The 19,017-nt window shown below is 43.9% G+C and overlaps 1 protein-coding gene across 4 annotated transcripts in view; it reads left to right on the top strand.

Annotated features, from left to right (window-relative positions):
• THADA (THADA armadillo repeat containing) overlaps positions 1–19,017 on the top strand; it is a 538,115-nt gene that overhangs the window by 73,020 nt on the left and 446,078 nt on the right. For all 4 annotated transcript variants that reach the window (XR_004538762.1, XM_033937269.1, XM_033937270.1 and 1 more), the window contains exons 18-20: positions 1,000–1,135; positions 7,724–7,860; positions 14,228–14,389. Coding sequence is in view for 3 of the 4 variants with exons in the window: in XM_033937269.1 (XP_033793160.1) it covers positions 1,000–1,135; positions 7,724–7,860; positions 14,228–14,389 (435 nt within the window). In the remaining variant the exon portion in view is untranslated. The remainder of the gene's footprint in view (positions 1–999; positions 1,136–7,723; positions 7,861–14,227; positions 14,390–19,017) is intronic.

The following is a 19,017-nucleotide window of genomic DNA, read 5'->3' on the forward strand; positions in this document are numbered from 1 at the left end:
GCTACCAATAAAAATCAGACTGATGTTTAAAGCATTGACCTTGACCTTTAAAGTGTTAAACGGTGGGCAACCTGACTGTCTTGCGAAACTTCTCATCCCGTATAAAGCTCCGCGATCACTGAGGTCATCGAATTGAAATAGATTGACAGTGCCTTCAATTCACCTGGTTCAACTTAAGTCAACTCAGAATTCTGCATTTTTTTTTACATCTGTACCTTTCTTCCTAATGAACTTCGGGTGAACTTACTTATATAACATTTAGAGCCAAACTAAAAACTTACCTATTTGGATTGGCATTTCCCTCTTAGTTTTTTTTTTTAATCTTTAAGTATATTTATAATCTCTTTTATGATTTGGTTTTAATTCTCAATTGGGCATCTCTCAATACATCAATTAAATGACTTTTTCTCTCTTTTCTTCTTATCCTTGCATCATGATTTGGTGTTCTTTTCCTTTTTTAACTGATGTACACCGCACTGATGTTATAATCGAAGAGCGGTGTATAAATTCAGTGGGATCTACTTAATTTATTTCCCTTACGACCTGCCGCTATATAAACAAAATCTTCTTAGAAAGATTGGTCAGCCAACAGAAATCAACATGTGGTGGTTTGAATACAAAAGGGATTACAACATAAGAGCAGCCTTACTGGGTCAGACCAAAGGTCCATCAAACCCACTAGCCGTTCTCACAGTGGCCAATCCAGGTCACTATTACCTGGCCAAAACCCAAGGAGTAGCAATATACCATGATACCAATACAGGGCAAGCAGTGGTTCTCCTGTGTCTTTCTCAATAACAGACTATGGACTTTTCCTCCAGGAACTTGTCCAAACCTTTCTTAAAACCAGCTACGCTCTCCACTCTTACCACATCCTCTGGCAACGCGTTCCAGAGTTTAACTATTCTCTGAGTGAAAAAAAAATTTCCGCCTATTGATTTTAAAAGGATTGGAACGTGGAAGCAGTTTGTTTTTAAGATTTTCTTCTTTTGATTTCAGTTGTCTGTTGTCTGCTGGGAAGCCTTGAGAATGAGATCTCTCAAGCAGAAAAATCCTTGCTGCAAGCGTCGGCCCGCTTCCCTATGTACGGCAGAGTGCGCTGCATCATTGCAGCCCTGGAGCAATTGCCTTTAGGGTAAGTGAAATCCAAGAGCAGGCTAGCAGGGAAGGAGGAGGATGTCTGGGTACAGCATTTAATACAGGCTAAGAACATAAAAATTGCCACTGCTGGGTCAGACCAGTGGTCCATCGTGTCCAGCAGTCCGCTCAGGCGACGGCCCTTAGGTCAAAGACCAGTGCCCTAACTGAGACTAGTTTTACCTGCGTACGTTCTGGTTCAGCAGGACCTTGTATAACTTTGTCTTGAATCCCTGGAGGGTGTTTTCCCTTATAACAGCCTCTGGAAGTGTGTTCCAGTTTTCTACCACTCTCTGGGTGAAGAAGAACTTCCTTATGTTCGTACGGAATCTATCCTCTTTTAACTTTAGAGAGTGCCCTCTCGTTCTCTCTACCTTGGAGAGGGTGAACAACCTGTCTTTATCTACTAAGTCTATTCCCTTCATTATCTTGAACGTTTCGATCATGTCCCCTCTCAGTCTCCACTTTTCAAGGGAGAAGAGGCCCAGTTTCTCTAATCTCTCACTGTACAGCAACTCCTCCAGTCCCTTAACCATTTTAATCGCTCTTCTCTGCACCCTTTCCAGCAGTTCCATGTCCTTCTTCATGTACGGCGACCAGTGCTGGACACAGTATTCCGGGTGGGGGCGTACCATGGCCCGGTACAGCGGCATGATAACCCTCTTCGATCTGCTCGTGATCCCCTTCTTAATCATTCCTAGTATTCTGTTCGCCCTTGTCACAAATTCACACTTCCTCTACCAACAACTTTGTGTGATGTTGGACATGTCGGTATAAAAAAAACTCTGTGGAGTGACGATGTTCCTAAATGGACTTTATTTGAAAGTGTCAAAGTTCCAAAGGTACACTGAAATCATCCACATAAAATAATTCCATCCACATAAAAGTAAATCATCCACATAAGAGCCTTAAAGGACCTAGTCCGCTAGGGATACAGGATCCAACACAGTCTGCGTTTTGACAAAACGTCTTCTTCAGGGGTCCCTGGGGGTCCTATAAAGATGAGTACGTGGGAAACAATTGTGTGGTGAGCCGGAAGTGAGACACTGCTTGCATTTGCAATGGAAAGGGCCCTTTATAGGACCCCCAGGGATCCCTGAAAAAGACTTTTTGTCGAAACGCGGACCGTATTGGGTCCTGTATCCCTAGCGGACTAGGCCCTTTAAGGCTCTTATGTGGATGAAATTATTTTATATGGATGATTTTAGTGTACCTTTGGAACTTTGAAACTTTCAAATAAAGTCCATTTAGGAACATCGTCACTCCACAGAGTTTTTTTGGTTTTCTCTGGATTTTCTTCTCTGTGGATATTTTGGGGTCAATTCCTTTTGTTTTTTGGACATGTCGGTATCAGCAATGAAAGGAACTGTGGAGAAGATGTTCTTGATGCAGGCGTTTATTCAGTCAATAATAGGCTGCAATAAAAATCCAAAGATGCCTAAACAAGAGTTTCCAAGTTTATTAGATATTTGATATGCCGTCTATCAGGTACTAGCCAAATGGTTTTACAATAAGTAAAAAAACGAACAGTATAAAACGAAATAAAACAATGACCAGTAAAATTAACTATAAAGAGGGGATTCGAGGACTGACAGAAACTAACATGACAGGAAGGGAAGGACACAAGGGAGTAAAAAAATACATTGAGATAAAAATTAAAGCAAAAGGAGGTGAGTGGGGAATGGAAAATACAAGAGGGAAGGGGTCGCCTCTAAGGAAGCGTTTTGTTGTTCTTTGCTGAGGACCCAACACGCTCCATGTTTCCACATGCCTTCCTCAGGGGTCCTTAGTGATACTTTATCTTGGAATGTTTACAGGTTTTCTTTTGCAAGAGGTAATCAACAATTTAAATTATCTCTTCCTTCCAAGAAAGGGATAAAAGGAGTCAAGATTTTCACTCAAATCTTTGATTTTTAAGCTTTCTCAACTTTGGAATGATCTCCCACTCCTTTTAAGGAGTTCTGGTTCACTTCAACTTTTTCATAAATCTTTATTTGCTAAACCCTTTGAAAATTAATTTCCAGAAACTTAGTCTCATTCCTCATGGTTTTTATTTGTTAAGTTAACTATTGTAAACCGAGTCGAGCTTTCTTGGACTGATGTCTCAGTATATAAAGCCAAGTCTTAGATTAGATTAGATTAGGTTAGACAAAGCTAATGTGAATGCAAAATCAACAGAAAACCAGCTCTGGGTTAGTGCTGCAAACACTGCTCTTTGCCAAACTTGGTTTGCCAGAGTTGGCTTTTGTAAGGATTGTTAGTGGCCCCCCACAATATATGGTTGGTAGGGTCACTTGAGAGGCGCCCTTACACACGCCAGGTCCCAGGTTCAGTTCCCTCACTGAAGATTCACCAGGAAGTAGAATCAAAGAGGCACAGCCAGAAGTGATTGCATAAAGAATATATTATAGAAATAGGCTTACAGAAAAGCAATATTTATAAGCATTACAATTAAGCATTACAATTAAGTAGAGAGCAAAGCAGTTTCCCTGCCTTACAGAGTTCAGAGGAAAAGAGAGACATAGAAGCCTGAAGTTCCAGGGAAAGGCAGAGAGAGAGAGAAGGGGGATGGGGTGATGGTCCAAGCTTCGTGTTCCATAGATAAAGAGAAGGATAGACAGAGAAAGAGAGAGCTTCCTGTGTGTTGCAGAGAGGAGGCTTTTATAGCTTGGAATCCTATTCTGTATAAAGAAAACTATTGAGCTTCAATAGAAGTTAAATCTCCCCCTCCTTAGTAAACTTGTGCTAGACAGCCGAAGAATAGGCTATGGTCAAATGTAATTTCCAGTATGCCTCTGACAATAGTTTCTGATTAACTTTAGTTATCTGTGCACCTGGACCCATTGTCCTAAGCACCCTCTTAATCAGACATTAACACCTTTTAGCTAATCATGATTTAATCAGGGCTACTTAAAACAGTCTCCCTGCCCTCAGGGACTATCTGCATTCACATGCCAGAGTCAGATTGATATAATTTCCCATAGGCCTTCGCTGACATTAGTAATGCCAACTGAAAATGCTGATTGTTAGCAATAGCTATGCTGACAGTTTTCTGCTGATTTCTCGTTCACATTAGCTTTGTCTAATCTCAAAATACTACTAAAGACGCCTGCATTAAGAACATCTCCACAGGTTCTTTTGTTGTTGTATTTGGACTCCCACTCACTGTGGAATGGTTGGGCCTATCAGGACGCCACAGTTTGCCTAACTAATATTATACAGTAGAAATGAACAGTATCCATATTATCCTGACCCATATGGAAATTTCTCATGCAGTCTGGACAACAGAAACTTCTTCTAAGCCAGTGATTCCCAAGCCTGTCCTGGGGTAACCCCAAGCCAGTTAGCTTTTCAGGATATCTAAAATACATATTCATGAGATTGATTTGCATATACTTCCTCCTTGGTATGCAAATCTATTTCTTGCATATTCATTGTGGATAGCTTGAAAACCTGACTGACTAGTGTTTCCCCAGGACAGGTTTGGGAATCACTGTTGTAAGCCATACCTCTCAGGTGGCTGAATGTGTTTTTCTGTGAACTATATGGTTAGCGAAATTCCAAGTATTAGTGAAAGTACAAATAGAAATAATTTAAAGATAATAAAGCAATGCATTTAATAAAGGTACCCAACAAATGCATTCAGGTACACATCAGTATATGAAGAGCCAGCAAGCTAATTTTGAAGCGTTAGGCTCAAGCTAAAGCTTATTACCCTGACAAAGCTAATTATAGGAAAACAGGGGCCCTGTCGGAAATTGGCTGAGAGGGGTCCATAGGAGATTGATCCGGACCCTTTCCTGTCTTTAGACTCTGCACACATCATCTATTGAAGATCCTTGCAGCAGGTCTATTCTCCACTTGTTAAATAATAGTGAGTAGCTTGCTGGCTCTTCATATACTGACGTGTACCTGAATGGATTTGTTGGGTGTTTGTAATAAGGAGCATTTACTCTAATTTCTACTATTTTTAATAAAAGCACTCCATTCTCGGTTGCTTTAGAACAGTGGTCTCAAACTTGCGGCCCGCCAGGTACTATTTTGAGGCCCTCGGTATTATAAAGAATGATTCTTTCTTGAAAACTTGTGCCTTAAGTGTCTGGCAGCTTAGGACCTCTGCTGCTGCTTCAGAGCTGGATGGAGGGAAGAAGGGGGGGATTACGGATTGGGGCTGTTGCCGCTGTACTTGGGGACCATTTTGGAGATTTTTTTTGCCGGTTGGGTGAGTGCGCCTTTGCTTGAGTACCGGTTAATCGGGATTCTACTATAAAAGTGAGCCACAATACTTCTGCAGCATCTAATAATCACAAATTGGAGCATTCAAATAACATAGATATGACGCTAATGCTTTTCTATAATACAGCTTATCCTATAGCCGAGCAGTCAAATGCAGAAATTAGAAGGGGACAAGGTGGGTGGTACAGAGTGCTTTGGGATAAACAGATGGGAGGCTAAACTCAAGGCAAGTTGTTTATACAGTTAAACAAGGTATAAGGAACTGAATTAGTTAGTATGTGTGGGAATCTAGTCCAGGTGCAGAATGAGTGTATGGTCAATCACCCTATATATTAACGGCTTGGGTGAAGTGCCAGACTAACAATTCTTAGTTCCTAGATGTGCTAAAGTTGCTAAGGAAGTTGTTGCCTGATAATGTGATAAAAGCACTTAGCTTAGCAAGGTTTAATAATGGTTTGGACAATTTCCTAAAAGAAAAGTCCTTAAGCCATGTTGATAGCCTTGGGGAAAATCCACCGCCTAGGCCTAGGTTTAAACAGGATAAAATCTTTTTTTACTCTGAGATTTTGCAAGGTACTTATGACATGGATTAGCTTCTGTTGGACACAGGTTATTGGGCTTGATGGACCTTTTAGTCTTTCCCGGGAATGGCCTACTGGTAGAGCTGCTGCCTCAGTACCCGTGTGTGTGTGTATATATATATATATATATATATAATAAAAACTGCTTTGAATATGTAACCACAAAAAAGCAGTACACAAATCTAATTTCAAAAGAATAGCCTTACTGGGTCAGACCAATGGTCCATCAAGCCCAGTAGCCCGTTCTCACGGTGGCCAATCCAGATCACTAGTACATGGCCAAAACCCAAGGAGTAGCAACATTCCAGCATTTCAAAGAACAGCAAGATTCCGGAATCTCAGAGAGTAGCAAGATTCTGGAATCCCAAATAGTAGCAACATTCCATGCTACCGATCCAGGGCAAGCAGTGACTTCCCCCATGTCTTTCTCAATAACAGACTATGGACTTTTCCTCCAGGAACTTGTCCAAACCTTTCTTAAAACCAACTACGCTATCCGCTCCTACCACATCCTCTTATATCTCTATATCACCCAAACTAGCCATTACCAAACCATTCCCAGCAAGGTTTTCAAGATATCCACAATTAGGGTTACCATATGGCTCCAGAACAAGGAGTAGTAAAGCCCGGAAGTCTCAATCCGTCCTCCTTGTTTTGGAGCCATACGGTAACCCTATCCACAATGAATCTTCATGAGTTCAATTTGCATGCATCCTGACAAACCCGACGGACTAAATGCACCCTGAGAACTAGGCTGGAAATGGCTGCCCCGGTTCTTTTTTGTATTTAACGCTCCATACTCCACCTTGGTCTCATCCTGTTTAAAGAGCCCTTTTGCCCTGCTCTCCTTTGGCTCCGGCCTCAACGGCCACCACCCCGGACGCGTCTCCCACTGGAGCCACCACAAGCACTCCAGCTTCTCTCACTTTTTTCTCGCCGTCGAACAGCAGGAAGGACTCGAAGGCGGGTGGCGCGTTCATTCTCGCGACGAGGCGTCCCCAGCAATTTCATTTCTCCCTTTCCCTAGTATGATATTGTTTATGTTCATTAGCATATGCTGATTAATACATGTTATTTATTGCTGGTGTTGTTTTATGCAGTGGGACCTAATGACTGTTAACGACATTTATATGCACTGAACTGTGTGCACTTACAGGCTAAATGTACTAATGCCTCTTAATATACACCCCAACTGTCCTGCACCACTGAAACCTAGAGATATGAGTTGACTAAAAGCTTTATTGCTGAAATAATTTTTTTTATAGAAAACCTGTTTATAAGATTTATAAGTTTGAAAACATTAATTCCATACAGAGGGGGCACCATAGCAAATTCAAGGAAATTTGGGGCCCGTTAACAAAATATTATAAGTTATGAATTAGTAATATTATTTCCCTTTGATTCATGAAAGATTGTTATACACATCCAGGAGGGAGGGTTAGGGTGGGGGGGAGGGTTTTAATAGCTGTATATTATTTGATGGAACAGAGTGCAGTATGTTATATTACTTGAGTGTTCATTTGTTTGCACTATGTATTTGATTTAAAAATGAATAAAGAATAATTTAAAAAAAAAGAAAACTTGTCTTAAACTAATATACCAATATACTAATATAAAAATTGTCTGAATTCTTTAAATTGTGAATTTACCACAGAGTCTAGCGAGAGATACGTTTCCACACACATCCAGTTCATGTGTTTGATGTAATAATTTTCTGACATTTAATATGACTAGCTGGTAGTTTCTGAATTTAATTTACTTCTTGCAAGGAACCTGGCATTGGTGACTCAGTGGAGACGGACAGTGTCAAGACTTATCCTGATGTGCTACAGACTTTCCGCTGTAGTGTCTCCAGTTGTTCACAGCTCTTCCCCAGAGGGCCTTATCCCAATGGACACTGATCCAGGTATGTGGCCTAATACCATTTTGTAACCCCAAGGAGGCTGAATGAGAGAACTTAACATGAGAGCTCATTCTTTTTCGTTTTTATTAACTGCATTGTGGCATGATCTACCTTCTCAAATGAGATCTTGTATTTTGCTTCAGGTGCTCCGAAAAATCTTAAAAACCCCATGTTGTTTCAATGTTTTTTTAAACAATAATTTTTAAGGATTGTAATGTTATCCCTTTTAGATAAACTGTTATAAACCGAGTCAAGCCCTATTTTTTTTAGGGATAACTCGGTATATAAATCTAAGATTAGATTAGACTAGAGCATATGGTAATGTGTGAATAATTTTTGTGATTGCCATTTTTTTTTTTGTTATATCTTTAATAGAGGTCCTTTTGCTAAACTGCAATAATAAATTGTGTACTCTTACTGCAACTTTAACACAGGCTGTGCTCAGGCATCTAGCAGTAAGTTCCAAGTTGCCCCACGCTAATCCCACACAAAAATATATTTTATTTTTTGTTGGGGGGTGGAGTGCATCTGGAGGTGGGGAGTAAGCATCCCTTCACCAATCAGCACCTCTGCATTACCGCACGCTAACTGGTTAGTGGTTTTTCTTGCGCTGGACCAATGGCATGGAACAAGCTTCCAGTGCACCTCTGACAGCAGAAAGATTTGTGCCAATTTAAGAAACTGTTGAAGCAACAACTTTTTTTTGTCTGATGAAATATGCCTCTTAATGCTGAGGACATTTGTGGTTTTGACTGGTAATTATAAGAACATAAGAATAGCTTTACTGGGTCAGACCAATGGTCTATCAAGCCCAGTAGCCCGTTCTCACGGTGACCAATCCAGGTCCCTAGTACCTGGCCAAAACCCAAGGAGTAGCAACATTCCATACAGAATCTCAAAGAATAGCAAGATTCCGAAATCTCAGAGAGTAACAAGATTCTAGAATCCCAAAGAGTAGCAACATTCCATGCTACCGATCTAGGGGAAGCAGTGGCTTCCCCAATGTCTTTCTCAATAACAGACTATGGACTTTTCCTCCAGGAACTTAAAACCAGCTACACTATCCGCTCTTACCACAAGCTCTGGCAATGCGTTCCAGAGCTTAACTATTCTCTGAGTGAAAAAATATTTTCTCCTATTGATTTTAAAAGTATTTCCCTGAGGACTTTCTTAAGAGATCAAACTCCACAGGTGACCCTTGAGGGGAGGAATTCTGGCCTAGTGCCTAAACCTTATTAAGCCTGGTTCTAAGAGAGAGGTTGTAGAGGATCAGCATTAAAGATAGTTTCTTGCAGGCCCAACCCTAGCTCATTTCTTTACTTTTAGCAACCCATGAACTACTGTCTGCCTCTGGAACAGGGCATTACTTTGGTAGGACTTTTCTGCCCTTTCTTTTTTTCCTTCCAGGTGTAAGTTCTTCTGCACCACAGTATGGCTGGGAAACATCGTATCACCAAAGCTGCTGCTCAGGTTACAGCTTCTGTCTCTGTGCAGACAGAAAATGTTATCCAGGCAGAGGGAGTAATTCCATGTACAAGCTGTTTTTAGCTTGAATCCCTCATGAAGGAAGTAAAAGAACTGAGAGAGGAGGTGGCAAGATTAAGAAGCATCCATGAGAATGATAGGTACATCGATGAAATGGTTCATGAGGCATCAAAGATTTCCAGCAGTGGGGAAGAAGAGGCTGTGCCTTATAAGGGAAGGCAGCTGGACTCAGATTACGGAACACTGGAAGATTGGTACTGTGATTCCCCCCGCTCTTGAACTGAAGAACCGGTATCCTGGAAGTGGAGATGAGATCATCCCAAGGAGAGGAAGGACCAAAACTTGAAATCCCCCAAAATACTGGATCTGTGACCACTAGAAGGCATATGGTAATGGTAGTTGGCAATTCCCTTCTGAGGGGTACAGAAGCATCCATCTGAAGACCAGACATGATGTCACGAGAGGTATGCTATCTGCTTGGTGCCAAAATCCAAGATGTTATGGAGAGCTTGCCGAGACTCATCAAGTCCGATATCTACTATCCGATGCTGCTCATCCACATTGGCACTAACGATACTGCCAGGTACCCCTGCGAATGTGTCAAAAGTGACTTTGTTGCTCTGGGAGAGAAGGTGAAGCAGTCAGGTTCACAGGTGGTATTCTCGTCCATCCTACCCTGTTGAGGGTAAAGGCCAGGGCAGTGAAGCTGGCATCCTGGAGTTGAATGCATGGCCATGTGGATGGTGTAGTCGAGAGCATTTTGGATTCCTGGACCATGGGATGATCTTCCAAGTGCTACTGAACAGGAATTGTGTGCATCTATCAAAGAAGGGAAGAGAAGTGTCTTCACCAGCAGGCTGGCTAATCTACTGAAGAGGGCTTTAAACTAGAAATGATGGGGCAGGGTGATCAAAGCTCCCAGGTGAGTATAAGCCCTTAGGTATGTAAATCCCTGAATACCTCTACAAGCATGGGAAAAGGGGGCAATGTCTGGAAAGCAGGATATACTAATGCTTGAAGTATGGGAAACAAGATTCTGGATCTAGAAGCTATGATGGAAGAAGAAGAGGAGTTATATATAGTGGCGATCACAAGACATGGTTCACAGAGAACCATGACTTGGATGTAGTTATACTGTGCTATAATCTGTTCAGGAAAGTCGGGGTAGGATGGTGTAGACACACCGGATGGTGTGAATAACATGAAGAAAGACCTGACGAAGCTTGAAGAATGGTATGAAATTTGGCAGTATTGTGTTCTTCCCTTTGGCCTGGCGGCCTCTCCGAGGGTTTTCACAAAATATCTAGTTGTGGTAGCTGCGGCCCTGCGTCTCCGCAGCCTGCAGGTGTTTCCCTACCTCGACGACTGGTTGATCAAAGCGTCTTCTCGCTGCGTAGTTCTGCGAGCGACGATTCAAACCATATTGCTCTTTCAGAGCCTCGGCTTCGAGGTGAACTTCCCCAAGTCTCAGCTCTGCCCGTCCCAGTCTCTAGAATTTAGTGGAGCGGTCCTGGACACGGCTCGTCTCCGCTCCTTCTTGCCTCGTCCTCGTCAGGAGGTCCTTGTTCGCTTATGCCGGAGGGTGGCCATCTGTCCTCAGCCCCGGCTCGGCTTATGATGGTCATCCTAGGTCACGTGGCCTCCACGGTTCACATGATTCCTTTTGCCAGACTTCACCTCCGTATTCCTCAATGGACTCTAGTGTCCCAATGGAACCAGGATCGGGATCCTGTCTCTCGACTCATTGTCGTGACTCCTTTGTTGAAGCAGTCTTTCCGTTGGTGGATGCTCTCTTCCAATCTTTCCAGAGGTTTTCTGTTTCACGCTCCTCCTCCGCAGAAGGTCCTCACGATGGATTCGTCGACCTATGCTTGGGGGGCTCATTTGGACGGTCTTCGCACTCAGGGTCTTTGGTCCAGTGCCTTTGTCACATCAATCTGCTGGAGCTTCGAGCGATTTTCCTCACCCTGAAAGCTTTTTGTCACCTGTTTCGCGACCGAGTGGTGCTGGTCCGCACGGACAACCAGGTCACCATGTATTATATCAACAAACAGGGAGGAACGGGGTCCCGGTCCCTGTACCAGGAGGCGATGCGGCTCTGGGATTGGGCCACCCGCCGCAATATATTCCTTCGAGCGGTCTACATTCAGGGCCAGCACAATTGTCTGGCGGACAAGTTGAGTCGTCTTTTGCAGCCTCACGAGTGGTCCATCCATTCCTTGACCCTGTGTCAGGTATTTGCTCATTGGGGGACTCTGGATGTCGATCTGTTCGCATCCCCCCTCAATCACAAGTTGCCCTGCTTCTGCTCCAGGGTTTACACCTCTCTCAGACTCGAGGCAGATGCTTTCCTGCTGGATTGGACAAACCTGTTTCTATATACATTCCCTCCATTCCCTCTGATTCTGAAGACTCTCGTCAGACTCAAGTCCACGTGTGCTACCATGATTCTGATAGGTCCTCGGTGGCCCCGACAGCCGTGGTTCTCCCTTCTGTTGCAACTCAGTTTCAGGGAGCCTCTTCTTCTGCCTGTTTTTCCTTCTCTGCTTACGCAGAGTCGAGGTTCACTACTTCATCCCAACCTACAGTCTCTGCACTTAACGGCTTGGTTACTCGAGACTTAATGCCCTCGTTCCAGTTCTCACAGCCTTTGCTGGACGTCTTGGAGGCGTCACAGAAGGAATCCACTCGTCAATGTTACCATCAGAAGTGGACCTGCTTTTCTTCCTGGTGTGCTACTTGGCAGCAGGGGCTGCTATCTGCGTCTTATCTGCTGTCCTGGATTATCTGTTACACTTGTCTGGCGCTGGACTTAAGTCCTCGTCGGTTCAGGTCCACCTTAGTGCCATTGCTGCTTTTCATCAGCCGATTGATGGGAAGCCTATCTCTGTTCATCCTGTGGTTTTCCGCTTTATGACAGGCCTTTTCCACGTTCATCCACCCCTTAAACCTCCTCCTGTGGTTTGGGATCTTAACGTGGTCCTTGCTCAATTGATGAAACCCCCATTCGTACCGCTTGCGCGGGCTCACTTGAAGTTTCTTACTTGGAAGGTTGTATTTCTTATTGCTCTCACTTCTGCCCGTCGGGTCAGTGAGCTTCAAGCCTTGGTTGCGGATCCATCTTTCACTGTCTTCCATCATGATAAGGTGGTTCTCCGTACCCATCCTAAGTTCTTGCCTAAGGTTGTTTCTGAGTTTCACATCAACCATTCCATTGTTCTTCCTGTGTTTTTTCTGAAGCCCCATTCTCACCCTGGAGAAGTAGCTCTGCATTCTCTTGATTGAAAGCGTGCGTTGGCTTTCTACTTGAATCGCACTGCTCCTCATTGTTCTGCTCCCCAGCTGTTCCTCTCTTTCGATCCTAATCTCTTGGGTCGCTCTGGTTTTTAAGTGGACTATTTCTAACTGGTTGGCCTCTTGTATCTCTTTCTGTTACGCTCAGGCTGGTCTCTCCCTGCCGGGTCGAGTCACAGGCCACAAGGTCAGAGCGATGGCGGTGTCCGTTGCTTTCCTCCACTCGACTCCGATTGAGGAAATCTGTAAGGCTGCCACTTGGTGCTCAGTTCACACGTTTACCTCGCACTACTGTCTGGATGCTTTTTCCAGGCGTGATGGCCATTTTGGCCAGTCCATTTTGCAAAATCTGTTCTCCTAAATTGCCAACTCTCCCTTCATCCCATTCTGGTTAGCTTGTGGTGGTCTCCCACATGTTGAGAATATGCCGCCTGCTTGTCCTGGATAAAGCACAGTTACTTACCATAACTTACCATAACAGGTGTTATCCAGGGATAGATATTTTCGCAACCCACCCGCCTCCCCGTGGTTGGTTTGCTAGCTATCTGAACTGAGGCCACGCTGAGGAGACACATGCCCAAGACCGGGCGGGAGGGGCACGCACGCATGTGCGGGCCAATCGCAAGCTTGAAGGTCTTCAAGCAAGTCTGCTTGCGAAAATGTCCGCTAGGGGGCTCCGTCAGTGACATCACTCACATGTTGAGAATATCTGCCTGCTGTCCCTGGATAACACCTGTTACAGTAAGTAACTGTGCTTTTGAGGCAGACAGTAGTTCACAGGTCCTCTACAACCTCTCTCATAGAGCCAGGCTTACTGAGGGTCAGATATTTGGCCAGCATTCCTCCCCTCAAGGGTCACCTATGGAATCTGATCTCTTAAGAAAGTCCTCAGAGTTCAGTGTCATATTATCTAATATAAAGAAGATTGGGCAGTCACCTTCTTTGTTTGTTTCTTTGCATTCCCACTAAAGTCAGAACTGTGCTGGGCCCAATGCACTTCCAACTTCAGATGGAAGCTGGCAGGGCTTGCTACTTGTTGATTTTCCATACTAGCTGGTGAGGTTTCAAGGTTTTATTAACATCTGATTTAATCGCTTATCTAATTTCTAAGCGAGTTTACAATATATATAAAAAAAGTGCATGAACATAATAAAAATGCCATTAACAATACCATTAATAATTAATTTTTTTTTACAAAGAAACATCAACTAATAATTGGCATATTAAAAAAGGGATAAATGAGACAGACAGATGGGAGACAAAAGGAAATAAGGTTAGAAATACAATTTGGATAGGAACGAAAAACAAATAAGGAAAAAAACAAAAGGAAAGGGCTCGTTGCTGCTTAATTCCTAGCACAAGAGGAGGGGTGGAGAGAGAATAGGACTTGGTCACCAGGAACAGCAGCTGAGATTCACCCTGCCTTCTCTCTGTTTGGCAAAACTTTAGTGTAGAATAAGTCACTTGATTTGGATGCTTGAGGACTTTTATACGTTTTTAAACCTCTGTGTATGTCTTTGGTGAGTATTTACAGTGTTTTGGTACTGGACAAATAACAGTACAGAAGTACTATATTCTGCTTCCCATACAGAAACTGCAGCTCAGTTGCAGATGATCCTGACCGAGATACAGCCACGAGACACAAATGATTATTTTATTCAGGCAAGGTTGTTGCAGGCACATCATGAATTGGATTTTCAAAGACTTTCGGAAGAACATGAGGCATCCGAAAGTCTGTGTACAGACATGAAAGGTAGGGCAACTGGAACACGTGACTTTTTAAAATGGGTTTTGCCTGTTGGATCTTGGTGCTCAAACATGAAAAATGCAATGGGTGGAAGAGCCACAAATAAAAAATTGAAAATGCAAAGGGTGGAAAAGCCACAACCAAGTTGAGAGCAGGAGTCCAAAATGAAAGCACTTTATTAAAAACCAGTGCCATAATACGAGGGGGGCGGAGTGGTGCATTCTTTGGGGTGCTGGCACCCCTCCTCTCAGCCCCCCTTCCCACACCTTCCCGCCCCCCTTCCACCCATACCTTTTTAACTTCGGCGTGAGCAGCCACAAACCTGCTCGCGTTGACTTCTGCGTGCTCTCTGATATCACTTCCAGGACCCACGCCTAAGAAGTGACGTCGGACAGCGCTGGAGACGTGGGCAGCAAGTTCGTGGCTGCTCGCGCTGAAGATAAAAAAGTACGGGGGGGGGGGGAAGAGGTGCGCCGCTGACCCCCGCTGTGCCACTTTTAAAAACACTATATAAAAAAATGAAGCAGCAAAATCCAGATGAATAGATGTACTAAGATCCCAACACAGACTGTGTTTCAGCAATCTATATCTTCATCAGGAGTCCATATATCCTGTGCTGCGCCATATAAAATCTTGGAAATTTGGATTAAAACCAGGTTGATACGCACAATAGTGCATTGTTCTCCTGCTACATTGGTCAGCATTGAATTTCCGGGTTTAATGCCAGTGCTGGTCAGCAAAATGCTGATCGCTCCCTACTGAATATCGGACCTGTAAAGTACTATGTTACAGCACACCACCTCTTTCAAATGACTGCTATGACTATAAGAGACTGTAGGGAGCTAGGCTGAAAAATAACCAAAGGAAGAATTTCTTCCCCGATACCATGGAGCAGGGGAAGGCAATTCCAGTCCTCGAGAGCCCACAGGCAGAGTAGGTTTTCAGGATATCCACAATGAATATGTATGAGATGAATCTGCATGCACTGCCTCCTTGAAATGCAAATCTATCTCATGCATATTTATTGTGGATATCCTGAAAACCTGACCTGCCTGTGGCTCTCGAGGACCGGAATTGCCAACCACTGCCATGGAGGAAATTATTACGCCACTTCCCAATAGAAATAGTGGTGATCAAAAACACTGATGCACAAGCACAATGATCCATAACATGTTAATATGTCGCCTATACATTCTGTCCTTTTGAACTCCATAAGGGAATTCTCTTTGGCCCAATAGATATTAAGAAAGGGTTATCATATGGCTCCAGAAAAAAGGAGGATGGATTGAGATATCCAGGTTTTACTTCCTTTGCTTTCAATGGAAGTAAAACCCAGATTTCTCAATCTGTCCTCTCTTTTCTGGAGTCATATGGGAACCCTATATTAAGATGATCACTGGATGTAAATTTTCAGGATTGAGGTTAGAGAATGACACGGAGACAAATTTTTCCTCATCCCTAGAGGAACTTATTTTCCCATCCCATCCTGTTCTTTTCCTGTCCCTGCCCCATTCCTGCAAGCTCTGTCCTCATCTGCACAAGCCCTAAACACTTTAAAATCGTAAGTGTTTGAGGCTTATGTGGTTAAGGCAGAGCTTTACAGGAATGGGACAGGAACAGCGACAAAACTCATGGGGACGGGATGGGGAAATTGAGTTCCTGCGGGGGGATGTGGACAAATTTGTCCCTTATTAACTCAAAACAAGCCCCACACGGACAAACGATACACACACCCAGCAACATTACAAGGCCTTGCTTACAACCAACAATATTCACACTCCCCAAAGCGAAAAGGAAAAAGGAAAAGAAGTGGAGAAAAAGGCCTCAGTTCAGCTTCATCTGGCCAAAAAAACTCCACTCCTACAAAAGCTGTTCATGTGTAAATGCTGAAAAAAAGTCCAAGAAAACAGGGCAACTAAAGTAGCCTGCCAGGTGGTATCAAACGGCACGCCTAGTACAGATGAAAGTCAGTGGGTGAATGTAGCAAAAGGCAGTATAGTCCAGCTCATAACATCCACAGCAAAAGCAAGAAAAAATAGCTTAGTTGCTAATGGCCTCCAAATCCAGTCCTTACACCCAACGGGGAACCCTCCGTTTCATTGATGAAGTGGTGAGGATGTTACATTCACCCACTGACTTTCATCTGTACTAGGCGTGCCGTTTGATATCACCTGGCAGGCTACTTTAGTTGCCCTGTTTTCTTGGACTATTTTTCAGCATTTACACATGAACAGCTTTTGTAGGAGGGGAGTTTTTGTGGCCAGATGAAGCTGAACTGAGGCCTTTTTCTCCTCTTCTTTTCTTTTTCCTTTTTCCCTTTCTCTTTGGGGAGTGTGAATGTTGTGGGTTGTAAGTAAGGCCTTGTAGTGTTGCTGGGTGTGTATTTCGTTTGTCCGTGTGGGGCTTGTGTTGAGTTAATAAGGGATATATTCGGGCCCTAATCCTTGAGTATTTATTTCTAGTGGGGACAAATTTGTCCCCATGTCATTCTCTGAGATCACACTCAGCATACCCTAGTTTATGAATAAGTTTAATTCCTGCCATGGCATGTAAAAAAAAAAGATCATATAGGGTCTCTGGTACTGCAGTATGAAGAGAAAAGGGAAGAAGAGAGATGGGGCTTTTGTCAGCCATCACTTTCTACTTTTCTTTATATAAACTGGGTTTTATCCCTCTAGGTATAGCTGTAGCTCTCATTCTGCCCATGTGGTGGAGATGTTGAGCTTTTAGAACTTTATGGCCCACTTTAAAAAAAAATCTCTTGGTAAGATGAAGGAGAGACTTCTGATATTGGTGAACCGTGGCACATAAAATGTTTATTCCGTTTTGTTTTATGCTGTAGGTAGCTTAAGTGCAGATTTAGTTTTGTTAGCAATTGAATGACTGTATTTACGGACGGTTCACTGAGGAGGGTGTTATTTTTTCTCATTCAGGGCCTCTAACCAAAAAGGCTTTTTAACCTGGTGCCCCTTGATGTTTTGAAAACATCACTGACTCTTTTTCTGAAGGAGTTGGTGTCTAGAAATAATTTTAAGGTAGCACAATGCGTACAGAGCAGCACTTATAAAAAAAAAAAAAAACCCCAAACATTTAAGAGGAAAAGGTCTGATTGTTTTGGGTTCAGATTAGACAGTAGAAGAAACACTGCTGTTATTCTGGCTAAAATGCAAATTCCCCTGCCCCTCCTCCCACCCTGTGCTGGGCAACGCCAAGTCATGCTGTAAGTGAAGGTGTGAAATAAAATGAGCTGTGAAGGTGTGAATAAAACTATTTTCTTTCTTGATATTATGCATGCTTTTTAAACAGGGTGTTGTGTATATTCAAGTACAGTCAAACCTCGGTTTATGAGTACCGCATTTTGCGAGTGTTTTGCAAGACGAGCAAAACATTTTCGCAAATTGTGACTCGCAAACCGAGCATTGACTCGATTTGCGAGTCCCCCGCTTGCAAACTGCCATCCCCCCCACAAACCGGCATCGCCCCCCCTTGTGAACGCTCCCCTCCCCCATGCAAACCAGCATCCCCCGCCCGCCCAAACTGAAGGCTTACCCCCAATGTGGCACCGGCATGCAGCACCAACCCACAGGAGGTGCCGGTGCCCGAAGATCTTGCCACTTCCCGGACTGGGCCTTGAGCATCTGCGCATGCTCAAGGCCTTTTGGCTCTCGTTCTCTCCAAGAACGCACATGCAAATGAGGTTGATTGACAGCAGCGAAGATTTGCTAAATTTGTATGTGCCCATCGCTGGTGATAGCGATGGGCACATGCGCAGAAAAAATGCATCAAGAACCCCCCCGCCAAAACACAATAATAGCGGGAGAGATGTTCAATCTCTTTCCCGCTGTCAACGAACAACCCCCCCAGCAGTAGGAAATATGCCCACACTCTCCTGCTGCCCTAAAATTCCTGCCGCGACCCTCCCCCCCCCCCCTGCAGCGGGAGAGATGCCCACTCTCTCCTGCTGGCAACTGACCCCCATCTCCACTGCCCCCTCCCTCTTACCTTAAAATAGATGACCCAGAGTGATGCAAACTCCCTCCTCCCAGCTGCCTGCCTCGTCTAAAATGGGCCTTCCCCTCCCTGTTGCATCTTGGGATGCACTGGGGAGGGGCCTGAGGCTCTGATTGGCCCAGATGCCCAATGAGAGGGGCCTTAAACAACTTGGGCCAATCGGAGCCTCAGGCCCCTCCCTGGTGCATCCCAAGATGCACTGAGGAGGGGAAGGGCTATTTTAGACGACTCAGGCAGCTGAGAGTTGGGAATTCGCATCCCTTCGGGTAATCTATTTTGAGGTAAGGGGGAGGGGAGCGGAGGAGACAGGAGAGGGGGGTCACTTGCTAGTGGAGGAAAGTGGGCATCTCTCCCATTTGGGGGGGGCGATGGTTGGGTCGGGTCATGGCTGGGATTTTAGGGCAGTATTGTAGGAGGAAAAGACCAAGTTCTCCAGACAGATAGTATAGAAAAAAAATCTTGCCTTATGTCTAATATTAGGAGCTACCATTGGTCGTAAAAACCTCTAACGTCATTGTTCTGATTTACCATCCTACACGTTGTTCTTAGTGTTCTAGTTCAAAATATTATAAATCATCCAGTTCAAATAGTAAACTCAAAGTTAATTTCCCCAATGTAACTGG

Source organism: Geotrypetes seraphini, chromosome 3 (genome assembly GCF_902459505.1).
Source record: "Geotrypetes seraphini chromosome 3, aGeoSer1.1, whole genome shotgun sequence".
Classification (NCBI taxonomy): Eukaryota; Metazoa; Chordata; class Amphibia; order Gymnophiona; family Dermophiidae; genus Geotrypetes; species Geotrypetes seraphini.